This window comes from Strigops habroptila, chromosome 11 (genome assembly GCF_004027225.2).
Source record: "Strigops habroptila isolate Jane chromosome 11, bStrHab1.2.pri, whole genome shotgun sequence".
In the NCBI taxonomy this organism is placed as follows: domain Eukaryota; kingdom Metazoa; phylum Chordata; class Aves; order Psittaciformes; family Psittacidae; genus Strigops; species Strigops habroptila.
The window spans coordinates 21,653,346-21,680,037 of NC_046360.1; the positions used below are offsets into that span (position 1 = coordinate 21,653,346).

At 47.0% G+C, this 26,692-nt stretch overlaps 1 protein-coding gene across 2 annotated transcripts in view; it reads left to right on the forward strand.

Annotated features, from left to right (window-relative positions):
• Positions 1-26,692, forward strand: part of CACNA2D2 (calcium voltage-gated channel auxiliary subunit alpha2delta 2) — a 207,153-nt gene that overhangs the window by 9,408 nt on the left and 171,053 nt on the right. For both annotated transcript variants that reach the window (XM_030501716.1, XM_030501717.1), the window contains exon 2: positions 13,124-13,205. In XM_030501716.1, coding sequence (XP_030357576.1) covers positions 13,124-13,205 — 82 coding nt within the window. The remainder of the gene's footprint in view (positions 1-13,123; positions 13,206-26,692) is intronic.

The window sequence follows — 26,692 nt, forward strand, 5'->3', positions numbered from 1 at the left end:
CAACTCTCTTTCACTCCTGCTTGCTAGGGGCTGGGGCTCTTGTGAGAAGTGGCTCCTTCCATAGGTGAACCTCATACCTTCAGCTTCCCCCTGCTTCCCTGTGCTCCCTGCCCAGACATGAGGATGGAGCAGCCAGGAATGGAAGCGCTGACAGCTTGGCATGAGGCCTCGCTTCATCGTGGTGGCTTCTGAGCTACCTCGTGCCATTTCCCCCTCCCACAGCCCTGTCCTGACAGCACTGCTGGTGCTGTGTTGCCTCAAACAGGCACGGTGTTACCAAGCTGGAGGTGAGGCTGCATCCCAAGGCTGGTGCTCAGCGTGGAGCACTGCCTGTGACAATGCTGGTGTGTGTGAATCTTCTTTTCCTTGCCTTTCTTCTCTTGACACTGCTCCAAGTGGAGCCTAGTGCTGAAAGCATCACTGGTTTGTGCAGTTTATGAATGTGATTATGTGTGCTGAAAGCAGCCTTTTTTATTTCATAAGGGCCACTCAATAAATGTCATTTATTTGGTGACTGTTAGGCAGCTGAGTGCATGGCTGCCTTCTCATGGGGAGGTGGCAGCCAGACCCCATCCTGTTCCCTGGAGTCACAGCTGGCTGGTGGAAGAGTGGGTTTGCCACTTGCCAGGAAGAAAGATGTGGTGTTTTGATGGTAGCTTGCATAATAGTCAACTTTCATTCATAGTTAAATCTACTTATTGCTGTGTTTGTGCATTTCAGTTATTATTAGATCCCACAAGATAGCGTGAGGGTTCTTGTATGCCAAGTTTCTTCCAGAGAAAACCAAGCAGCTGCAGAAATGAAAGGTTTAGTAAATGGTACCTGTCCTCCTTATGGAGGAATAGCAGAGTGATTGCAGTGTGCTGAGCTGAAAAGGGACCTGCTATGGGCTGCGGGCGAGATGTTCCAGCTGGGGTCACAGGTAGTGTGTATACCTGCAGTTTCTCTGCTTAACAATGTATGCCCCTTGTTGGGTGAAGGATTCATGTGCTTGGGGCTGGGTGCAACTGGTGCTGAGAGCGCTGTTTCATCCTGCACCAGAGCAGCCAACCTGCAGTACTGGGTGAACTGCAGCTTGTTGAAACCTTCTGAAGTTAGTGCAGTTCACTGCACTCAAGTCCAGATGCCAGGACCAAAGCCAGGATTATTCCAAGTATATGTTACTTTTTGTGTAATTTTCCACATGAAACTAACTACGTTTCTTTGCTTGGCTGCAATATTTATAACAATGTTATTTCTTCTGATTTGTTTTTTTCTGCTGCAGTGATATTATCTTCCAACAGTTCCGGAGTAGTGGAGTGTTTGCATTACTGGCAGTGACGTATAGTTAATCCTGAACACAGATAGCTGTGAGGAATCCAGACAGGTTTCAGCCCATGGTGGTATGCTTGTGAGGGAGAAAATTACCTTGGAACTCATTGTCTGCTAAAATCGCTCCTGTGTTAATCTTGCTGTGATACCACAGCTTCTGGCACTATGTAGGTTAGCAAGATGCTTGTGGCTGAGAACAACGGCAGCTTCTCACTTTGGAAGAGTCTCAGCAAAGACCTTGTCTTACACCTTTGCTCTGGGGAGATTTAAACTGAGGAATCTGGCCCATTTTCCCATTGCCAGGCCTGTCTTCCAGGTATTCTCTTATCCCCGGTTGATCTCCTGGCCTACTTTCTGTCCACTACATGTTAAAAGGTGGCCAACCTGTCTGTCTTGCCTAGCATCAGGAGCAAAACTGGTGTGCCTCAGGCTTGTTCCCTGGGGAGAAGAGTAATTCTTTCATGGTGCCCTTGGGATTGTCTCCCTCCCCAACCCTTCCCACTGCAGTGTGAGCATCTTGTCCTGTTCTGCGTCTTCCACTCTTATAATGGTTTTTTACATGCACTTTGTAATAGCACTTGCGCTTCCCCATTGCTGAGTTTGCTGATGAAACTAAGGCTTCAGAGACTTCAATATGTCAGGGGTGGAGCAGGAAATGCAACTCAGATCATGTAATTCCTCCTCCTCTGTTCCTCCAAATGAATCCACGCTCTTCCTTTTGGGATAAATGTTTCTTCTGCTACGTACTAACAAGACATCAGATTCAGCTGCAAGAACAGAAATATGGCCAGGAGGATTTGGACTCCAGGGAGAGTATCTGTCCCTTTCTTTGGCATTGGGAGAGTGGGAGCTGTTCTTGTGGATGAAAAGCTTCTCTGAAGGACACTGTTCTCTGGCAAATGCCTGGGCACTGGAGCTTGGGCAGTGCTGTTCTCTGCACAGTTAGGCAGAGGGCGAGAGGGCTTCCTGCCGAGTGCTTGGTGCGACACCATTGGGCTTCTGCAAATTAAATGGGTGCCTTCTGCTGCAGTGTAAGGCCTCCATTGGCTGCTCGTGCTGTGGAAATCACAGTTAGGCACCTTTCCCAAGGAATGTTCTCTTTAAAATTGCATTTTTGTGCTGATGATGCACTCATTTGGGATTGGATCCCTTGTGCTTATTGCCTTCTTGTGGCAGGCGCTCACTGGTGGGACCAGTCACTGGGGGAGCTGTAGGGCAGTAGCTCCTGACCATCCCTTGGACGTTTATCCCCTCGGGTGGTACCTGAGGTATCATCCGAACATTTCCCACTCCCTGTGTGTGAGAAATTCTGGAGGCCATTAAGCTGGGTAATTTACATGCTTCTTGAGCCTGTGCCTAGGGAAATATATTTCACAGGTAATTTCAAATCTCTTGGCGTGTGGAAGAAGTCATTATTCTAAATAGAAAGGGGCTGGTGATGTCACGGGCCCCATGGAGAGGACCACATTAGAAACTGGGATTTTTCTCTCTCTCACAGAAAAGAGTCCAAGGCATTCTATTCGTAGGGCTTTCAGATGTCAGATGCTTTTGGTTTTAATGTTGATACTCATTTAGAAAAGTAGAAGAGAGAATTATCTCGTAATCTTAGATTTCAGTTACACATGAGCAAGGGCTCGTGTGTGAGGGCTGGAGGAGCTCTGCACCGGGATAGCCATAGGTGTGTGGGTTTCCTGCTTTGGTGTTCGAGAGCTGTCTTCCAAGGGCAAGCCTCAAACTCAGCATCAGGAGGCTGAGTTGCAGTTCTGACTCTGCTCCCAGAAGTCTGTCTGGGTTTGTGACTACAACTTCACCTTTGTAGCTCCATTCTTCCCTCCTGAAAAAAACAGAAGATATTTTTGTCAGCTATAGTAGGATTTGACAGTTTAATGTTGATCAGGCCCTTCAAAATGGTGTTTGATGGGCTGTTGTGGTATCTGTGATTTAATGGTGATGCTGCAATGGTGACTGTGGTAACTGTGATAGCTGAAGCAAGGTTGTGGGTGCACTGCTGGCTAAATAGCTTTATGGATATGGTGAGGGACACATTTGTGCTTAGGCTCCAGAAGAGTTTCCTAGTGGCCCTTCCCTTCTCAAAGGGCAGACAGCTTGTTGCAGTGGTATTTTCTTGCAGCAGGGGGGACTCCCAAGGTGCTTGGCACAGCATCCTTATTCCTAAAGATGCTCCAGCAGAGCATCCTCCTTCCACGGGGTCCTTCAGGACAGGAGGTACATCCTTTCCAGTGTGAAAAGCTGGCTGTAGCTAGAGACGGGGAAACTAAACCTGATGGACCAATATCCTGAGCATGTGTAGCAAATCCTGTAGTACCTTCTGAGTATTTCCAGTCTGGTTCAGCCACCTCCATTTCAATAGGCTTGTATCCTTTCCAAAGGAAAGGTGGCGTGTATATGCTTTTTCCCTGTGTAGGGAGCACTGTTTGTCCCAGCTGGATGGGGAGAAGGAGAGAGGAGGTGACCTGTGCAAGTCGATAGTTTCATCCTTGTTGCTGTAGTGTTCCAAGTGATGCAGCAGCACTGGGACAAAACCAAACTGGGCTTCGTGGTTCCACTATCCCTGCTTCAGAGCATGTGTGTATGCCACCTTCCAACAGGAGAGGTCTTGCAGACAGCTTTCATATGTGTATCACAAAGTAGTGAGGTAATGGCATAAAATGCGATAAACTAATATTTATTTTTTTAATGGTCTCCACCCCCACCCCTTTTTTCTTTCATAGCTGAAAGGGACTAATACAATGAAGACCTTCTGCAAATGAAGGCAACTGCAAGTGAAATAACAGGGGTCTGGGTGTTTGGCTGGGGAGAGATGCAATGAGTGAGCATCGCTAAGTGCTTTATAATAACAATGATTACCACCCTCTCTTAGGAGCCAGGAATCTCTCAAGCAGGGGGATGGTGGGGAGAGGGGTTGTTTGAGAGGGGGGATTTAAGTAGATTGACATCTAGTGACAGCGACACCCAGAAAGCTCCTGAGGAATGTTGCAAATGATGCTATGAGAGGCTACTCCAAAACCCCCAGGAGACTAGGATTAACATGATTAGAGGCTGAAGAATAATGGCAATAGATGCCCCTAAATAGCTCTTGTAGCAGGAGGTCTTTGTGGCAGAGGTTAATGATATCTTTTCTTGGTAAAGAGCGAAGTTGTAGATACAAATTCAGCAGAGGTCTAACTAGGCAGTAGTCCTCTATCACTCCTTGCTATGGCTGGTGTTTCAGTGATCAGATCAATCGTGTGCCTGTTTCTCACCAGCTGAAATCTGCAGTGGGAAGGGTGGGTGCTGAAAGCACTCCTGGGACTGGTAAGAGTTACTCAGTGTGCTGTTTCCAGCTTGGCCATGTTTGTGGTTTGCTCAGCTCTCCATAGTAGCGTGGCTCTTGCTGGCAGTAGCAGCATGGTTGGGTGCAGTACCCTGTGTGAACGGGAGCACGCTGGGAAGCTCGCTCACAGCAGGGCCTCTAGTCAGCCCTTGTTTCCTGGTTGCCACTGTGGCATAGCATCTCTCCTTCACCCTTTAAACAGCACACTAGAGAAATGAGAGATGACTACAGTGTATGTATTCAAAACTCCATTCCAGCCACCAGGACATGGTGCTCCTTTATCATGCTTTGTCCCATATCTTGACCAGACTCTTTGCACAAATGGCCTAAGCAAGAGGAACTGCTTTGCTTTGTCCAGGATCTTACTATTTGCATAGCCAGGAGGTGCTTTGTTGTGAACAAAGTCTTGCAGGAGCCTGCATCAGCTTGGATAGTCCTACTGTTGCTCAGCAATGATACAGGAGCACAGGGCAACTCATAGCATTTAATCCCAAAGCTGTTTGCATAGGATTTAGATGACAGTGTACTGGTGGCATGATGCAGAAACACTGCCTGGGCTGTTGTCTTCCAGCCATCCAGGCTGGTGCATTCAAGTGACAGCTTCACTATTTCTCCAGGCTATGCAAAAAGCTCTCCCATCTCCACCCAGAAGTGCAGGTCCTGTGAGGTGTGACTGTTTTGTCTTCTGGGGTGGTTCAGCCTTCCATCTGGTGATGAGGATTTACTGGAATGAACAAGAAGATGCAACAAACTATCCTCCCTCTCTCTGGCTCCCAAGAGAATCATGAATTATACAAAGAATAAACAAATAACCCGATATGTCTGTCATTATATCATAAAGGACTTTAATAATTCATGCAGCTTGCAAAATCCTTACTAAGACTTACCCTCCGTAACCTTATCTTTGCTGTGGGGGATGGGATCTCTCCAGCCTTTACTCAGATTGCACCAGTAAACCAGAAGGAATCGGTGAGGAGGAAGGTTTTATCATAACACTTTACCTGTATAATGGGTTGCAAAGCGATGTGCGAGAGTTATCAGCCACTGGGGTCTCGAGGGGTGCTGCAAATGACAGGTGGCTGCACTGGGTGAGATTTATGCACGTAGTGTGCTTCATAAAACTGACACCTATTCACTTATTTATTAAGTCGTTGTGTTTCAAGGCCAGATTTGTGACAGGCTTTGAGATCAGGAGGCCAGTTCTAATCCTGTGCCACCAGAGTGCAGACGTGGTGGAACCCACGGGTTTCTCTCGCTCCTGATGTGCATAAGCAAGTGTGCCCCAGAAATCTAGTTTTAAGATGTAAAATTAGAGCACAGCTTTCAAAAAGCAGGGAGGCTAAGGCATGAGGTTAGTGTTGGCTGCAAACAAAACAGTTGTTTTGGGTAGCGCATTGCTGGTATCACCAGTACAACTCCAGTAATGGCAGCCATGGCTTTTGGCTTATTTTGCTTGTGTTATGGTCCTGGAGTTGCCTCCTGGTGCTTCTGCCACCATCACGCGAGAGGTCAAAGTACGTAACCAAGCCATTAAGGTTCCTATTCGCAGGACCATCCCCATAGTAGTAGGAGCAGTGAGTCTGGATCTCCAGACATAAATTCAATAACTAATTCATGCTTGTTGTAAGGCGACCAAATTCAGCTTTGCTTATACAGTTGGGAAGTGGCTCGATTTGAGTCCCCGCATGGCTGAGGGCTTCTTGCTGAACTTGTTCTGTCTCCTAGTTGAAAATAGCAAACTAGTGTACCATCTCGAGGTGCCCGTCTGCTTTCACTTACAGAAGTATGAGTTGGTGGCAGTGTGCTGAGATCAGATTTACGCCTCAAGACTGTGAAGATTAATTCTTGCATTTTTTCAATGTATTTGGAGATCTTCATGTGAAACTTCTGCCAAATAACGCTCTTAACGTCTAAGTATCCATCACAGGGTGGCTGCGTCATTGAGTAATGGCCTGAAGATGAACTCTAGGCTGATAAGGGTGCGAGGAACTTGGTGATGGGGTTCGTGGCTGGAAGTGCCTTTTGGGAAAGCGTTGTCCTCTGCCCTGCAGAAGAGACTTGCTGTGGTTGCTTTGCCATTTGTTCTTTTCAGTGCTTTATCAATGAGAGGCGTCGGCACATGTTTGGTCAGGAGAACGCGGTGCCTGCATGGGGGCCTGTCGCAGCACTGCCGGGCAAATGTACCAGCTAACACATTCAGTGACTTCTCCTTCCTCTTTCTGTTGGCAAATCATCCACCAACAGATTGCAGTTTTCCTCAAGCCTACTCTTAGGCTTTAAATTATTCACTGAATTATCCTTTGGCCTCCAGCTCCTTTGCATATCAAATACTCCAAATCAGCTTTTTGTAAAGTTTGAAACGCAGGATATTTTGATTGGACACGTAGCTCTCCAAGAATAGTTATTGTGGCTTTTTGTCATACTGGGAGGGCATTTCAAGTGAGGTCCTGCAGGGATCTGCCCTGGACCTGCTTTCATTCAGTGGTTTCATTAATAAGTTAGGCAATGGAATGGGAAATGTGCTTATAAAACTTGCAGGCGACACTGAGCCAGGAGGGGTTGGATGTGCTTTGGAAGGCATGGTCAGAATTCCAAATGATCTAGAAAGATTGAGCGGCGAGCCAGATATCAGCAAAATGAAATTCAGTGACAACAAATGCAGAGTGCTGCACTTAAGAGGCAGAAATTAAATGGAATAATATGGAATAAAGAACATCTCATCTGTTTAGGGGGTTTGGCGCTTGGTTTGAGTTGAGTTTTTTTGCTAGACATACCCTGCTGCAAAAAACTAGAGATGAAGCAGACGGAAGATAGGACAGAGAAACAGGCACAGAAAGTTAGTGTTTGAATAGAGGAGAGCAAAGTAATTTGGTGATAGAGCTGAATGTAGAACACACTATCCCACTAGCTTTCCCCTTCATGTTTCTTAAAGAGCTTTGGGACAGAGTTTTAATACTCATTTGTCCCTTCCTTCCCTCCTATGATAATGTCAAAGATACTTGCTTACTACAGGGAAGACCAGATGATAGAGGTAAATAATGTCTTGGCAAATACTAAGACCATTCCAACAGGCAAATTTTTCCCACCCCTCCTTTACATAAACACCTATGCACATACTTTACATTAAACAGGAGTCATAAAATGACAGTATGGGAGGGTTGATAACGTCTGGAAGCATGGTCAGGAAGTTATTTGATTATTCTGAAGGAAACAAGTGCTGTCTGGAAGTTCTATCTTCAGGAAAAAAGAAAGGCAGCCTTTTCTCCCTTGGTGGGTAAGCATTAGCTTGTGGGGTTTTACAGCCTAGGTATGTAAAGAGACTCAGCAGGGGCAGGAGGGTGCACATACACACGCACGTGTGTGCACTGACACATGCTCTATTATAGTTAAAGGATTAAGCGCCTTGAAGGAATAAGCCAATTATAAGAAGTTCCTGCACAGCAAAAATTAGACAACACAGTAATTAATAACCTTATTAAATAGCAGTATTTGGGCACTGAACCAAAGCGTGTGAATCAGAGTGAAGCATTCTTGGCTGAACACACTGCATGAAGTGTAGACACTTGTATAGAACACTCTCTGTGTAGAACCCAAGAAGCTTTGGGACAGTATATCTACTTAGCAAGTAGTTTTTCCTCGTGTCCTTTCATGTTTGTGTGAATCTTTCTCTTATTTTTGGGCCAGGAAGGCAGCAAGAGAAAAGGACTGAGTCTCCTATTTTTCTTTTTAACGTCCTCTCTTTCTTGCAGCCAAACAGGCTGCTTCAAAAAAAGAGTGTCCTCAAGCAGAAAACTTAATTTTCTTTCCTCTTACTTCTCTTTTCCCTGTGCTTTTGTGAGAGGCCACTTGCAGTGAGGCTTCTGGTCACTGGCAGTTCGTGTAGCTGCCTTATCCACCCTGGGTTGGCTGTGGTGTGACTGCAGCCCATGAAGGGTCTGTCCCCGTACCCTGACGCACCAAGGGGCTGAGCTGCAGTGGTACATGCTCAAGGTGCTGGCCGCAGGCTGTCAGTGCATGGCTTGCACTGGTGGCTTGTCTGCAGATGTCTTCAGCTCCTGTACCAAAGCCCAGGACTCCAGGCTGCCATCTGTGGTGTGCACCAGTGTGGGAGGTTGTGAACCACGGCCAGCCTGTCTCCTGGCTTCCCAGGCAACTCTCATTTGCTTCCAAAGCCACACAGCTGGAGGTGTAGCCTCACAAACCAGCGTGGACATGCACAGAAGTCTCTGCAACTGCTCGGGTCACCTAAAACATGAAACGTGCCCTAACCCCTGCATAAGGGTTGCTGTGGCCAGTGGCAAGGCACAGGCACCCGTGGAGCAGCAGTGGGGCAGGCAGGCCATGACTGCAGCAGCAGTGGTTTGCCTCCTGATGTGCTGCTTGTCACAGTAAATATTTTTGAAGCTCTGTTGCTTTTTTAAGCCTACTTTCTCTCGTCTTTAAGAAAAATCAAATATGCAAATTATGAAATCAATTAGCATTTTTGTAGTTTTCTTTGGAGAGGCAGTGATAAATGGTGGTGTGTTTTCAAAAATCACTTCTGTCCCTTCTTAAATGTTGCACAGGAGGCTGTAAAATATACAGGGAGGGAAACAAACCCGTCTTCTTCAATGCAAGAGATTTCTAATGTACATCCTGAATGTGTGTGGTCATACTTGTGCGTACGATAGTTGTAGAGCTGTTGGGGGGAAGAGTCTTATGGAGACTCCCCAGCAAAGGCAGAGCCAGCTGAGATGACGGGGGTCACTGGGATGCGCTGTGCATGTCCCTGCTAAAGGGGATGATGGGGCTGCCAGGCTCCTCGCACACGGTTCCTAGGGGCACAGTTTCTCCTGAGTGCAGTCTCAAGTACTTGAGCTCAGAGGTTTTCTCCTCACACGTGTTAATTCACTACAGAGGACACTAAAGTGGTGCTTGGTTTAAGGGGGAGGCTACGCACATTGCTTGTAAAGGGAGCCTGGTGGCTTTCTGTGAGCAGCACTATATCCCTGCTAGTGGCTTCCCAGCCAGTGCATCAGCTGTTTCTTTATGCTTTATTTGTAAATGCCATTTCACAAGAGCAGTAGGGCACTCCAGGCTGCGTGTTCTGAGGAGTTATCGCTCCTCAAGCCCTGTAACGCCACCTGAGATGTGCAGTAATGGCCCAGGAAGGTAATGACTGTCATGTCTTATTGCCTACAGCTTCCATAGGAGACACGCTTCAGAGAGAAATCTCCATGTTCATAATGGGCTAGCAGTTTCTTTACCCTCTTCATCCTTGCTATGGTTGTCTTACATCAAATTTTAAGTGCAGTGGCTGTGCAAGAGAAACAAGAGGCAGAAGGTCAACTGAGACAGAATAATAATGGGGTTTATGTATTTTGGGGGTGGGGTTTTTTGTGGGTTTTTTATGAATGGTAGCTTTCAACCCAGCATATTGCAAGCAGGATGAAACCTCTGTACTCTGGGACGTGGCCTTCTCTGCAGGCTTCTGGTCATGGACATTATGCTAGAGGGACATAGTAATGGGTCAGATACACAGAAGAGCTTTTGCCAGTGCTGTGTTATGGGCAAGGGATGTGCTAGTAGGAAAAGAAATCATTTACTGCCACTGGCAAAAGCTCTTGTATAGCCATATTAGACCAAAAAGAATCTGCTTCTGCTATTACTTTTTAAATCTAGAAGCCTGGTGTCAGCTGTGCAGAAATCCCTTCCTGCCTTTTTGGTAGTGATACACTTTTTAATAGTGGTATCTAAAGCTTGTACTACAAGGCTTAGCTGGACTTTGGAAAACTGCTGGTCTGTAAGGTTGAGAGTTGAGTGCCAGGTATCATGAGGCTGCACAATCGAAGGGAATTGCAGTCTTTCTCATGAATGAAAAATCCAGTGGCTTTGCCTTAAAATAGTAGTGCTGCTTGGGGCGGAGGCAGGGGGTGGAATAAGTTTAAATTGTTACTTTTTTAAAACAAATCTGCTGACTAAATTTAAATTAATTGTAAATCCCAGCCCGACAGGATTTCATCTCTTCTGCATATGCCAACAGAGTAACACTGATGCCTCTGTCTTCCTCTATAACTAATCCTCTCTGAAGGCTTGGCCAGACATGACATTTATGCGGCTCTGAGCAGCTGTTAATGTTGATGGATACAGCTCAACATGGGCAGTTGTTTTCCCTTCCTGTGCTGGTGTAGGTGTTCCTGGAGGGAGCTGACACTGAAACCGAGGACCTTGCGCAGAGCTGGAAGTTAAGGCAAGGCGTCAGCTCCATAAGTCCTCAGCAGTTTCTCAGACCTGTGGCTCAGTATGAGCTTGTCATTGACTGTTTGCAGCTCACTGGACAAACTGGAGGAGGGGGAGAAAAGAATATTTAAAAAATGGCTGTGTAAAAATAACTAATTTTGGTGAATATGCTTCACAAGATCTGTGGGTAATTTTGGCCAACCCGAATGTACCTTTGATAGCGAATAAAATGTTTGACTGAAAAAGGAAAAGAAAAGAAAAAAAAAGCAGCCCAGCATCCCCCTCAGCTCCATTTGTGACCCGTTGTCTGGAGGAGGACTTTGGACAAGGGTCTGTAGGGACAGGACAAGGGGAATGGCTTTAACCTGCCAGAGGGGAGATTGAGATGAGCTCTGAGGCAGAAGCTCTTCCCTATGAGGGTGCTGAGGTGCTGGCACAGGGTGCCCAGAGAAGCTGTGGCTGCCCCATCCCTGGCAGTGTTCAAGGCCAGGTTGGACACAGGGGCTTGGAGCAACCTGCTCTAGTGGAAGGTGTCCCTGCCCGTGGCAGGGGGTTGGAACTGGATGAGCTTTAAGGTCCCTTCCAAGCAAAACCAGTCTGGGATTCTATGATCTTTACACTGACAGCCCCACTGAAGGCTTTGCCTTCCGTCCTTTGGCAGAAAGGTGGGTTTGCAGATGTTTTCACCCATTTCCATCTCTGGATGTCCCCTCCTCCCCAGCCAGGCTCCCAGGGAAGAAGAGGCAGCGTCACCTCTGCAGCAATGTGGGAAATAGCAGAAGTTGCACTGGAAAACTGGGAAGATTTGGTGTGTGCAGTTAAATCTTGTTTTCCTCTGCAGCCTTGTGTGTTATTAACTGGCATGAATTTTGCCTGTGTGAGTAACACGCGTCTCTCTGCCAGTGCCTCCCTCTGTCCCTCCCATCCCTCACAAGCGATGCTTCAGCTCTGTTCTGCCCATCATCTCGGGCTTCTCTCTGCTTTGATGCTTCTGCCCGGCTTTTGGGCCGTGCTGTATAATTCAGAGCCCTGTGCTTCTACGCTGGGTTGCTTTGCTCCTTGATCTCCAGGAAAGCCTCTTCCCGTGGCTTTGCTGGTGGTGGAGGAGCGTGTGTGGGCTGCCTCGGGATCGTCTCATTGCGTGAGGAATGAAATCGCTTGGTGAACCTAACCAAAGTGCAATGCCCCAGAGCTGGTCTGCTCCCTCCCACCATCGATTTGCCATGATGCTGGCCTTACCTTCCTTGTGCTTCTTCCCTCCTTTCTCTGGTGTGGAGCTGAGACATGGATGTTGCTGTGGAAGAAGCACTGGGGGCAGTGCCAAGCAGTGCAGGGGCAACCGAGCGTTGCTTTTCCAGATCAGTTGGGAGATTGGATATTTGCACAGCCAGCAACTGGAGTCTGGAAAGCTCATTAAAAGAAGGAGAGTTATGAAGTTCCGTGGTTCAGAAAAGGGGGTTTTGTTGTTTTTAACTTGGAGTTATAGCTCTAAGTGGAAATCTGTGTGGTTGGATCTATAGGAGGTGGTTGTGCCTATTGGCAGGACTGGCAGCCAGCTTCCTTGCTGTGCAGGGCTCAGCACGAAGGAGATGCCGTGTGGCAGCTCCTGACCCTTCTGCTGCCCCAGGAGGCAGCTTTGCTCATGGTGGACCTGGCAGAATCACTGCCTGGCTCAGGCTGGGCTTAGCTGAAGGTGCAAAGCTGCTGAGCCCTTGGGCACTCGATGCCCCATGCTTGGCTCCTGGTGCTGCCCAGGTCCCTTTTGTTGTGCTGCAGGGATAATCCATTGCTGCAGTAGGACAGACACCTCTGGTCCTGCCATGGCTCTGTGTTTGCTCTCTGCCACGCAGCCCTGCTGAAGCAGTAGGCTGTTTCCTGTATGCCACAGCACTTCCACCCCATTAATCACTCTGGGCTTCAATAATCATCTACTGCAACTGTTCATATAAGGAGTTAAAAAAACCCCAACCTGTGCCTTGCTGTTTTTGTTGTACCTTTTCTCCCCTTTTCTTTCTGTGGTGCCTTGTGCATAAATTTTGAAGTCTTGAAGTTTAAAACCAGCCCCAGCCATAATTCTCATGTTCTTGGTATTCTGCCTGCACCCAGTGCTGCAGAAAGAGCAGTTAACTTAGCTGAGGGCACCAATTTCCTGCCTCTCCCTTCAATCCCCTTGCTTATCTGCTGCGTGTCAGGGCTCTGACTCTTTCTCTCTCTCTTTCTCTCCCTTTCTCTTTCTCTCTTTCTCTCCGTCTCTTGCAGTATGCAGTACTGGGCCAGGAGGCTGGAGCAGGAGATTGATGGAGTGATGAGGATATTTGGTGGAGTCCAGCAGCTCAGAGGGGTAAGCTGTCTGTCTTTTACCTGTGCTGCCTTCCTCATGGCAATGAATGTTCTCATCTGTGTGAACACTTGCAATAAGTCACCCTTTTGGCTCATTCCATGTGCAGGGTCATGGCTGTCTGTGCTTCTGGTTGCTGGTCAATTTGATGCATCTATCAAGTATGTGGGAGTGAGTGTGTTTTGTATCTGTCTGTCTCTCAGGCTGCATGTTACTACGATCCGAGCATGTACCTGTGGTTTTTTTTTTCCCTATATGACATACTCAATGCATCTTAAATCCAACTAACCTTTCCTTCAGGGACTGAAGGCAGTTTAATTTGTGTTTTGATTTTAAACTTCTGTTGACAAAGCAAGAAATGTTCCAAGGATAATTGGACTAGCCGCTGCAAGCTCTGTGGTTTTAAATATATATCGCAGGTAAAACTGTAATTCTTGTCTGGCTTCTGTTTCCAAGTGCCACGAGACAAACCCCTAGTACTGATGCTGGCATCTGCCTCTCCTGGTCCCTAACTTAGCACCAGGGCCCAGGCAGGGCAGGCTGCAGAAGCCGGAGCTCCTCTTCTCCCAGCAGCAGTGCTCTGGGTTGGGTTAGGGCAGTTACAGAACAGCTTCGCTGTGGCTTATTAGGTTTGTGGATCAAGGGGTCTTTAAGACCTTCCCTGTTTCCTCTTCCCAGTAAGACCCTATTTCCCTTTCCCAGCACTGTTGTGCTGACTTGCTGGTTTGAAATTGAGTAATTTGAAATTAGGTTTATGGTGTTAATCTAAAGAAAATAGGCTTCTCTAGCATGGTAAATATGTCACCCCAGAAAAAAACGCGGGGTATATTTGTGTTTTCTCATGGCAGTGGCATGTTCTTCTCAGATGCCAATGATTTATGGGCCTCTTCCTGTCTGTGTTACACTAGCAGCTATCCTGGCTTCAACAGAACTGTTCATGTTTTATACTGTTGGTTGTAACCCGTTGCCTAAAGACAGAAGTTGCACTGTTTCCTTTTAAATGCATTTTAAAATGAGTTTAACTGAAGACTTGCAAAACTCTTCATAGTTCATCCATTCATTTGCGTTCATACTTCAGCTCTAGAACGGTGTATCTGGGCTTTGCTTGCATTCATTTCAACTGAGCTTCAACTGGATTGATACAAACTTCATGTGCAGCATGAAAAGTGTAGACACACCACTTTGGTTTTAACAAGTAGTTTTGACTGTATCCGTGCATTTGTGCAGTGCAGTTTTGCATGTTGGCAGGGTCTGGGGATCAGAGCCGGGGATGCAAGTTTTCCAGGCAACACCTAGGTGCAACAGCCAGCATAGTCTTGAGCAGAGCACATCTAAAACAAAAGAAGAAGAAAGAGACTGCTACTACATTTTGTACATGTCCTCTCTTCCAATTTATTATTAGCCTTGAGTTTTGCTCCTTTGCATGTTAAATAGGTCTGTCGGGGTTTTTTTTACTGCCATAATTAAACAGAAATTACACCTCCGATTTGCCAGCACTTGACTTCTGTTGGCCAGTCAGGCAATTACAGGTAAGAGAGCTTCCCACTTCTTCTGTTTAATTCTTCTGATAGAACACAGTGCATCGCTTTAATGGATTAGTACCAGATAAACTGACTACAGAGGGATTGAAGGGGGGGTTGAAATCTGGTTTGGAACCTTCTCATGGAGTGAGCTCTGCGTGATTATTGTATCTGGTGAATGCATAACCACCTCAAGCCAAGAAATGAGCTGTGGAGAATTCCAACATGCAGCTGTTAAAACAGCTGTGTGTGGATCTCCAGGGCGAAACTTGGGATGGGGAGTTCAGATTTGATTCATAAATGCAGTATCAGGTGAATGACACTTAAAGACCACATCACCTGCTTGTGCAAACTAGCGTAGCTTCACTCCTGTGCAATAGCCCAGAGTGCTTCCTCCTAAAGAACTCGAAGCTGTACTCACTGGGATCCTCTTACCCACCCACTACACACAGGTTTGTCTGGGTTGCAGTATGGGAGCTGTTTAATGTCATAAAATGGTACTGTAACCCACTCTGAGACATGGGTTAAACAAATAATAATGAAAAGATTCATATTCTACTGCAACCACACTCAAAATTTAGAGGTTGGCAGCTAATTCTTAAGGTCAGGACTTGGTTTGTGCTCCTCTTCTTGCAAGTTGGACTTTGTAGCTTGCTCCATCATCATGTTTGCAACCAGGATGCAGGTGTTGGAGCCCAGCACCAACCCGCGGTGCTGTGGGATGCCCTGACACAGAGTGAGCAGGCTTGGGGAGAAGGGAAAGTCACTGCCTGAGGAGCAGCAGGAGCTGAAGTGTCTGTCCAGCTGGAAGCAAATCCCACCCGCTGGGATTTCTCAGGAAGGTTTATTATTAAACAAGAATAGGCCCATGTGAGGCAGGAAGGATAGAGAAAAATGGGGCAAGTAGAGCCTGTTTTTTGCCAAAATTTGCTGATGTTCCTTGGAGTTGCCATTTTAGCCTGGGACATTCCAAATGTCTGCAGAGGGGGACTTCAGGTACATAGTGCATATTAGAAGTAGAGGGAAAAGTGCTCCAGTGTCACTGGAGACAAAACTGGTCCTTGTGAACTCAAGTGGGCTCTGCCGTGCCCAGCAGTGGGTCCTGCTGCCAGCTCTCACGTGTCCGTGAAGCCTGTAAGCAGTGGAGGTGGTGCTGTGCCAGAAATGGGCTTTCCCTTTCCGATTCAGGCATGACAGACCAATAAATAATAATAAACACACCCTCCTGTGAGGTTTGTCAGGTTTACTTATGAATAGTTTTCCTTGGGTTGCTGTGAAAGGCTGTGGACCTGTTCCTTGGTTATTGACTGAAATCATATAACTGTTGTGGCATAATGAGGCATGAAATTTATTGTCAGAAAAATGGTGTCCAGGAACATAAGTGCTGAATATTTTATCTTGCTGGAGTGCTGCCCACCCAAGAAGGACTTTCATTTTAACTCTTCAGTTGTTTCTTGGAGTTGGGGTACCAGACGTCAACTGCCCCTGCTTCCCTCCTCTCCTGCAGGCTGGAGGGGGAGTCAGCTCAGAAGCTTCTCCTGGGAAGATGATCCAAGCTTACACCCTTCAGGTGCTTCTTTGCACAAGTGGACTGTTTTTCTGTACAAAGACAGAGGAGAGTGAGAAGCTCTGAAATGCAAAGGGGTGTCATGCCAGGGGCTCTCCTTTCGGCTGTGAGATACCACCTCACTTCTCTCCTGAAGTCTAGACTTTGAAAACACTGAAATGTCCCCATCGGTCAGACTGGCTGTGCTGGGGCTGCCTGTATCTGAATGCTGTGGGCTTGGGACTGTAGATTCTTTGCCTAATGAAGTCAGTGTTCAGCCCTCTGGGTGCTGGTGGTGCAGCATCACGTTGGCTGGCTGGTTGCTCCGTGCCTCAGAACAAACCCCAGCACTCAGAGATTAGGGCATGTTGCTTTGCCTCCCTGTCCTCGCCTCCCTCGCAGCTCACCAGAGATAACTGAGAGCACAAATCATTGCTAATTTAACTCTATTGGCAGTGATATGTGGAACCCTAAGATGCGGCTGAATAGGTTGAAATTCTTTAAACAATTATTTCTGGAATAAGGAATATTACACTAAAAGTCTGACTTCCATTCTTTTCCTGTTCGTGACTTTCTTCATGGCTGTGATGGACTCTTCAACATTTTGCACGACAAAAATGTTTCATTTTGACATTTCATGCTAGGCTGCACTAAATTTGCGTTTCTTCCAGTGTTTTGGCACAAGTAAAAGTTCTTGACATTAGTCAAAAGTGGATGAATTTGTTGTGTTTCCAGCCTAGATGGTTTCTTCATGTTGCAAAACCTGCTCCAGGGTAGACTCTGTGCTCAGGAGAGATTTCTTCATGCTGGTGCTGCCCTGTCCCAACCTACCAGTGTCCTGCTGTGCCAGCACTCGTGGTGGGACCGATGGCAGCAGTCGTGTGCTGCTGGGTTTTGTGCCTCACTGAGCAGCTCTCCTGGGTGTTGGGTTAGAACTCCTTTGCTGGATAGCCAGCCTGAGCTTCCAAGTCTCCTCTGGCTTATTATCTAAATTGTGTCTGACCCTCTGTCTCCTGAGGCAAGCAGCTAGCTGGTCAATGTCCTTCTCCTCTCCCTGTTATCTGTGCCTGCCTGTTAATGGACTGGTTTCTGTGCTGACAGTTTCTGAGGAAGCCAAAGCCTTCAGAAAGAGATGGGGAAAAGCTAAGTGATGCAAGGGCTGAACCCCCTTTTCTGTGCTCTCCTCCTTTCTGCTCTTCTCTCTGGTTGTCTTCCCTGAGGACTGCTTCATATCAGGGATGAGCACCCATGTGGAGGTGATGCAGCCTTTACCTGTTTGGAAGAGGAATGCTAGCAGGGGTGGGGGGTAGCAGGTAGGACCCACGCTGCGCCTGCTCTCCTCTGTGGTTTGGATGGACAGAGCTTCAGGTCTGGCAGCTGCGTTTGTATCCTGCTTTCCTTTCCTCTGGGCTAGTGAGGGAAGTCAAGAGATAGTACCTGGATCTGCCTCACTGCCATATCACTGGGGGATATGGGTACTGCTGGCCTTGGTGATGAGGAGACACACAGTCCATAGAGGGACAGATTGTCCCAAAACCAAGCTCAGGGTGAGCCATGATGAGCAGGTCGCTGGCAGAGCTGGGCAGGCAGTGAGCCTCCATGTGAGCTGTGCTGGGCCCTCAACACGTGGGACTGCGTGGAAGGGGAATGAGCCCAGGGAAAGGGGAGACTCACACTGTACCCTTTGGGATGCAGCCTGCTATCCCCAAGGGGTTTGCTGAGCGTGGCACAGCAGAATTGGCTATGCTTGGTCCTTGTAGTTAACATTGGGTTTTACTTCAGTCCATTTTCAATTCAGTCTGTCTTTCCTCCATGTTATCTTGTGCTGTTTTCTCAGCTTTGTTTTGCCAGTTTGGCATCTCTGCTTGGCGGAAGTGCTGCTGTTCATTCATCTGGTCTTTTGTGAAATGGAAGGACTAATCCTGCTGGCCAGGGCTGAGGGCAGAGTGACCAGGACCTGTGCAGTTATCCCCACCTTTATCTGTCTCACAGCATCACCTGCAGCCTGCCTGTCCCTTCTGCTCAGCGCTGCTTCTCTGATACATCACATCCTGTTTGCAAAGCCTGGCCATCCTTGAGCTGAGGCACCCACAGGTGAGGAACTGTGGTCAAGCCATGCGCAAACAAGAACCTGGATTTTAAAAAAGTAATACTAGCCAAGTTTTGGCTTGGATCTGAAGAGCCGAAGTGGCATCCACCTTGTATATTACACAGTCACTGTGACGGGGTCTCTGCAGTACCCAGTATTTCACATGGCTGTGTGAGTGCATCCCTTACAACACAGAGCGAGGGAGTCTCTTTAATGCCAGCACTTGGGAGGTAAGCCATGCTGTTATCAAAGGAGCTGCCAGGGTTTTCTCTTCGACTTTTTTGATCTTGAGTAACTGCTGGTGTAATAGTAACATAGCCTAAATCTTCCAAGTAGCTCTGGTGTAACATGATGTTTAATTTGTTCTTTTGTTTTCTGGGGATAGAAACATCCACCTGGTCAGTCAGTAGAGCTGGAGAATTCAGAAAGTGTTCATGGGTTTTTATATGAATGATGTTAGAGACTTGAAGCCCCCCAGCACAGTGTTCTACACACAGTGTCTGGGGAGCACCTCTGCTTCCTGAGAGCTCTCTCAGATGGACTGGGCATTTACACAAGGACAGTGATGTGGTCTTTTGACCTGGCAGAGTTGGGAATAAGATACTGATCCTCTGATATTCAATCCAGTACTGTGATCCACAGTTTTGATTTGAAAACACTGTCGCAGAGTGCGTCTGGCCTTTTCCTTCTGAGGAGTGAGCCCCAGCCTCTGGAGTGGGAGCTGAGTGGTGCCCAGTGACTGCACTGCATTCGGCACAGTTGAGAGAAGGAGTCTGAGCCCGACGCTTGGGCAGCACACCCAGCCAGCTGCTCACGTTACAGCAGCACTGCCTGCCTGCCTTCTTCCAACTGCTGCAAGGGAGAAAAGACCTAATTGAGTTTTCCACAGCTAGTGCCTGTCTGGGGGCTGACCAAGAGTATAGACTCTGTACCCCAGGGAGATGATGCCTAGCTCCGTGCTCTTGGTTCCCAAGCTCATGCATTATCTGTCTGATGCTTGCTGTTCTTCTCCCCCTTCCCCCTCTCGTACCAGCGTGCGCACAGCCTGCTTCCGCGCACCATCGCTGTGCCCTCCCCTGCTCCTCATGTTTGATAAGAGGAAGTGTGCGATGCCAGATAAACACATTCCTGTTCCAAACTGCTTGGGTTTATTTTAATCTGCCTGGGCTGTTAGCAGCCTCAGCACTCTGTTCAGCACCGAGTGCAAAGCCAACGCTGTATTATCAAGGAGGAGCATTTAAATGTCCTTAGCCTTGCAGCGGCTTGCTTGGAGAAGGGAGACCCTCTGCCACCCTTTGCTTGGGCCACTGCCTGCCATTGTTAGCCCTCTTACACCCATCATCTTCTCACTCTTCCTCTCTACTAGAACCATATTGCATCTGTACTGCAAGATGTCAGGGAAACATATGCTCCAGCTTTTAGTACATTTGCATAATTAGAGTAATGTGTATGAATAATTTATAGCTGTATGTGGCTGCTCAGTGTGTGACGTTAGCACCCCTTGCTAAATCCTTTCCAGTGGGTGGTGCAGATCCTGCACCAGAGCCATTGTGCCGATGCAGCGTACAGCCTGTTGGCAGATGCAGGAGCCCTGCTTTGAGATCAGTGTGTGCATATATGTATGTGGTTTTGTGTGTGTATATATATATTTAGTGGAGAAAGACGGCCTTCTCCAGTTGTAGGGGAGGAGCAGGCTGGAAGTCTGAGAGGCTAAAATGCCTTAGACTCTTAAACTCAAAACTTGCTCCATTTATGCAGACAGAAGCTGTGAAGGAAAATGTTCTGCAACATTTGAAAGCTGAGGCAGGGATTTTTCCAGCAGGACTCAGGTGTGACTAGTTTGTTAGTTTGTGTGCCAGCTTTATGATTTTGAGGGGTTTTTTTAAATGACTTTTTCAGATCATAAAACTTCGCAGCAGCTTGCGGGAGGAGGAAGGGGAATAAACTTGCCTGCACTGTGTCACAGCCTGATCTCAATCAGTCACTCAATAGATAGTAGCAAAGGATTGCCTAGGCACTGTCTCACTATTTACCAGCTCTTCAGTGTGTGGGTTCTCATGCTGGAAAGCCCAGAGTTCCAGGTAGGTTTTCTAAAGCAGTGATCTGAGTGGTTGAGTTCTGGTATTTATGTTCCAGTTAATTTTAGCTTAAACTGTATTCGGCCCTTTCCAAATGTTTGCGAGCCTTGCTGGAAAGCACTGTGTAAACTGGGATGACGTTTAGGCATGCACACTTCCTAGCTCATTGGTATTACTATGTGTTCCCAGTTTCCACTGGGAAACTGAGGCAGGCGGTTAGGCTGAGCGTGGTGCAGCCAGGGCTGCGCTCCATCGTGGGCACAGCTAGCAGGTCCTTGGAGGGGCAACAGGCGCAGTAAAAGTCCTTAAAGCCCTTGCTTTGAACCTTTTCACTTCACAGAATTGCTTTGTAAAGATAATACACTTGCAGCTAGCTGGTGAGTTAGCAAAATTGGAGTGGGTTGCCATTGAGTTTTATGGAGTCATTTCTGATTTATATTGCTCTCAGTGACAAGTTAAATGAGCCCAGCATTCAACAGACTGATGTTCAGGTGCATGCATCTCCTGAGTGTGCTGCTCTGCGCTTCATGGCCAGAAACATAGCCTGTCAACAGCCATGTTTGTAAAATCCTCATGAATATTCAGTGACACTCGTACAATTGATGGTGTTGCCATTACACAGGCATATGAATCCATGGGAATGATGAGACCTTGGTGGATGTTTCTGGAAGCCTGCCTCAGTTGGGTTGTCCTGCCCTTGGTTGAAGGAGCCTGTGTGGTCCCCCCATCCATTTCAGCTTAAATCCATTCCTTCAGACTGCGTTTAAAAACAAAGACAGAATCCAATCCGGCCCTGCCAGAATGCAGGATGAGTAATTAGGTGGAGATCATTAAAGTTTGCCTCCTTAAAAACATACATAGATTATTCTTTAATGGAAAGTTAATTGTTTTATTATGCTCTCCAGATGGTTCTTTTCCTTTACATTCACAGGGGAATTGCCATAGCCTGGGATTCGGTCTCCTGTGAGTAGAGCTGATAACCAAAAATGCAGTTCTATCACGGATCCAGATACAAACCAGTAGAAAATATGTATATATATTCTATCACAGTTTAAGATTTTAAGTATTATTTGTAAGTGTAAGTGCCCCCTCAACTCGGGATGCTGCAAGCTGTGGAGTTTGCTTTTCTCTTCCTGGTAGGTTTGTCAAGCAAACGCTGGGTACTGGACACTACTGAATCCTGGTTTTCTTGGGGCTAATCCAACACTTCCAGATACTGGGCTGTGGAGGAGCCTGCAATGGCCCCTGCTCACATACACAGTTGCACTAAAGGGTTTAAAGAAGGAAACTGTCATTAGATGCTCATTGTTATTGTATGGAGGAAGCAGTAAGATGTGTCACATCTCCTTTGTTCCAAATGTAGAAGTGTAGGAGGGCTTGGGAAGGTGGGGAGGACACGGTGGAGGTGACTTCTCAAGGGCACAGTTGTGGTTTTTATGTTCTAGTGTGGCTTCAAGCTGATAAATTGCAGCTGCGAGCTTGCATGCTAAGTGAGCATATTTATCGTTTCTCATTACAACAGATCACCTTTGACATCTGATGTGAATAACTTGAATAAGCCCTTTATTCCAAACAGCCAGCCGTGCTGACCTATTGGCCTGCAATGATTCTGCTGGCTTCATAGATACTTATTTCCTTTTAATTATTTAGAGTTAAATATTATTGTAAGGGAGAAAGAGAGAGTGGAGTCTTAGATCAAGCTTGCCTTCTTCATTGAAGTCTAGATGATGTGCTTATATTAGAGAGCTTTGCTCGAAGGCTGAGGACCTGTGCTATGCTTAAAGCTGTAGTTTGCTGTTGCTTTATTGAAGGAGTTGGCTCTGCCTCTCAGGAGACTCCAGATTTTGGTAACCTTCAGGGATCTGTTGCTTTCCAGCACTTGTGTCCTTTGCAGCTTGTTTTTATGATGCTGTATGCAGTGAGCTTGAAAAACTCCATGCTCTTTTGTGTCTTAAGAATAAGGCAGGCTCTCTCATAGCTTCAGAGGTCATATCCAGAGCAGAGGGAATGAAGGGAGGAAGGAAGATGAACAGCCTAAGGAGGAAATGTAGCAGGAAGGTGATGCTAATGGTTATGGATTCTCCTCTCCCTTTGTTGCTCTGGGGCTGATCAATGCCAACTGACATATGTGGAGCATCTCCTCTTTGTTTTGATATATTTTGGAGGATTTCTCTGTTTCATTTTTTGAGGCTTTGTATTTGTCTTGTTATTCACTTTTTCACTGGGCTTCAGATTTTATTGACCTTTTTTTTTCCCTTTTCTAACTGACCTTTCACACCTGTAAGCATCCAAGACAGATTCAGTCTGTGTTTGTTCAGCACCTACCGTGACCAACAGTGTCATGCTTTTTGAACACTGACCATAGTATAAATATTAAATAGTAAGTAAGAGCACTGAGAAAAATCCTGTCTGAATGAAACATGAGATTTCCTGGGTGAGGAGATGCTGTGAATGAGAGGCACGGCTGTTTCTCTCAGGGCAGTTCCCTAAATGCCTGGGTGGTGTGTCTTGGATTTGTCGCAGGATCTAGATGTTTAGATGTGTCAGAAGAGCCACTCTGGGGATTGTTTAAGCAGGAGCATTAGTTATCATTTGTGGATGCCCAAGCAAAGCCTTTGCTTGTAGCTAGGAGGCAGGGAGCAGATTTTCAGATCCCTGCTGTGACTGTAAGGCCAGGTAAATAGAGAAGGAGGAGACAGCAGGGGGTCTGTGTGACTTGAGGAGTGAAGAAGATTGTAATGGTAAATGTTGGGTTACTTTTAAAAACAAGTAGGTCATTGCAGATACCATGGTTGATGAACAGAAAAAGAAAGGCAAGCGGATTTATTGCTTGTTCTTGTAAGGATTTGTTACACTCTGAAGCTCACTTCACTGCTCAGCATGCTGTCATCTTTGCTTTTGGAAGTTCTTTGTTTCTGTTTTTGTCAGTGGTCCAGCAAGGATGACACTGGACCTGAGATTAGGGACCTGGGATCCTCAAAGAAGCCTTGGTTCCCAGTTCCCTTGGGCACTGTGAGGAGGCTGGGCCTTGCTGTAGCTCTTGCTGGGAACATTGGCTGCGGTTCCTGTTTCCTGCGCTAGCAGGGATTTGCCTGTGACCCCACAGAACTTGAGAGAAATGGTTTAAAATTCAAACTGTCCTTTGTCTTCTGCCTCTTTTGCAGAGAAAAACATCCGTCTCCATCCCTGCCCTTCGTAGAGGGGAAAGGATGGCTACTTAACATCCAGTGATAATTGTTTGACATGAGTGATATACACAGAGTATTCAGAGCATCAATATTGTATATGTCTGATTCAGAGTGTAAATGATAGCTCCAATGATTCTTAAACTCTGTGTCTTGGTGTTCAGTGAAAAAGAAATCATAGCATTGAATCACGGAGTGGTTTGGGTTGGAAGGGACCTTAAAGCTCACCCAGTTCCAGCCCCCTGCCACGGGCAGGGGCACCTTCCACTAGAGCAGGTTGCTCCAAGCCCCATCCAGCCTGGCTCGTTATTAAAATTACTTGCAAACATCTCCATACACAAGAGAGGGAAAACATTCCAGCCTGGCCACTGTAAGTAGGTGAATTGAGGCTGGGGCAAGGGAAGCCCTCACTGTGCACAGTGAGTCTGTGGAGGGCTGGGGAGGCAACCTGTGAATCCTGACTCCAGGGGGTATCTTCCAAAATCCTGACTCCAAGGGTTATTTTCCAAACATATTCCTTATAACAACTGTTGCGTTTGTTGTTTCTGGCTCATTACTACATCTGGTAGCCCTCAGCAGTGGATCCTAGGAAATGCAAGTGAGACGGACAAACTTTCAGCTTTGGAGTTCTCCCTTAGGAAACTTATTTGTGCCATGGTTCACAAGTGGCAGCTTCTTGTTTATGCTGATAGGGTTTGTAACACATGGCATGTTTGAGCTGCCCTCCCCACCCATGACCCTGTGCCATGCCTTTGCTCTCGCCCTGCCTCCGCTGTTGGGGTGAGTTTGGAGCCCGAGCAGCGGTTGATAGCTGGCTTTCCCTCTGCCTTAGCTGTGTGCTAGCTCTCGAATGACATTTTGAGGTGCCTGAAGTGTTCTGTGGAAGAAAATTAATTGGTTTTGACAAACCACAGCAGTCCCTTGGGTGCCTGCGAGTGCAACGTTTATTGAAACCAGGCAGGAAATCAAAACGCTCTGGTGTTCATTCACCTCCTGCGCGGCTCTACCAAGAAAGTAAAAATCAAAAAATCCTTAACCTTCCTCTGGATTTCTCACTCTGGCATTTACATCCTCACTAACTTTCTAATAAACCCTCCTTTTTCTTTTAAAGGAGAGTTTAGTGTCATGAAAGATGCCAGAATGACAGCCCAGGGAGTAGATGGTCTCTGTTTACCCACAAAGCAAATGCAGTATCAGGGCAAACGTACTTGCCATTGTACTTCCACCTTGACCTGCAGCATCCCAAAGGAGGGCAGGGAACTGCAGTTTTCCGGCACTTCTAGACTTAGCCTCTCTGCTTACACAACTGAATAAGGAATCAGGCTTCTCCTGCTATTGCAAAACAGCATTAAGGAAGGCTTTTTCATCACAGCTGTAGATATAACAACTTCAATGCAAACCTCAAACTGAAAGCACTCTGCTAGCAGAAACCACCTCCTAGCCTCACTCTTCCAGGAGTCTGGCCTGTCTTCCTAACATATTGGTTACAATCTGATTCATTTCTAAAGCATATGCTGATATCCAGTGCAAGCTACAACCCTTCTTGTTGGCAGAAGAAGGTACCTGTATGTGTGAAAGGTGTATTACAGCACAGCCTCAGCTGTGACTGTGCCTACAGCAATGTGGATGCCATTCAGTCAGCCGCTGGCTTGAGGTCAGCAGTTTGCTCTGTGCAGACTCACTGATGGGAGTCATCAAGTTACCATCAAGTTTGAATTACTGTTGGGTTCACCAGCTCTAAAGGCAAGACTGGGAAATGAGGGTACGAGTTCTGAAACAACAGCTAGTTACTGCCTAGGTGCAGTCACAAAACAGGGTTGGTTTTAGCTGTACATGGGATGTCCACCTCTCAGCCTGTAACGTGACGTGTGATTTCTGGACCATGCCCTGCTTGATAGGGCTGTGAAATGTTCTCAGAGGTCTTCTGCTGTCCGTGGGCATCCCAAGGAATGGGGTTAGTGGGGGACACCATATGCCTGTAGCCTGTAGGATTAGGGATCCTAGCCTCAGGGACTGGAAATAGTGCTGGAGCCACTGGAAGGGGTTGGGGAAAGGATTCACAGACAAATGATATATGGGAGCTGTGCAGCCCCTCCAGGGGCCTTATTGCAAGAGAATTTTGGGGGGGTTTAGCAGGTGTTTTTTTCTGTTGTCCATCGCAAGATTTATATGGGTATGGTAGGGCTGAGCACTCGGAATTCAGCAAACCAGTATCTGGGGGAAGCTGCATTAGGCAAAAGTCCTAAGGGCCTTATGTGTGTTCTTGGTAGCTGCAGGTGTCAAACGGAGGTGGGACACCAGGCTAAGAAACCAGCCTTGTCCCAAAACTGTCGGTGTGGTTTGAAACCCTGCAGGTGCATTGAAGCTCCTGCTGATTTCTGGGGTGACAGACATGAGGAAGTGATGAAGCCACAGAGGAAGCATTTGTTTCTGAAGTCTCGCTGCAAATTGGCTCTTTCAGTTACCCCTTTCCAGAGCAGAGGTGTGTGGTGTCTGTAAAAGGCACATTTGGGGAGACCACCTTAGTAGATCCTTGAGACAGAGCAGGTAATGTGAATGTGGCAGCGAGTGGAGCAGTGTGAGTGGCTCACTCTGTGTCATGGTGACGTGGTGACAACTCCTTAAGCAATTAATTAGCAAAGCTGAGAAGCTGAGCTCGGTGCTATAGGTGATCTGCAGTTGTACCAACAAGATACACACACAGGCTTTAGTTTTCTGCCTTGGGACCTAGCTGTGGGCTTGTCTTCATGGTTGTTCATTAATAGCTTGTAGAAGCATTGCAGTATCTTCTAGAATAGCTTGTAGAAGAATTGCCTTAAATGTCCAGTGATGTGGGAGGCTAAAATGGGGTCATCAGCAATCCCAAATGCAGCTTTAGCAGGTCTGGGTACTGTAGGAAAAAACTCGCATACATGGTCCACGGCAGAGTGGTGTTTCCATGCTGCAGGGCATCGTCCCGCCTGCCTGAGGTCGTGTGGAGGGAGGTAAATAGGCACCAGCACTGGTGTGGAGGAGTGTAGATGTTCATACGGACGGGAGGGTTGAAGGTTTGCTCTAGAAGCCACTGTGACC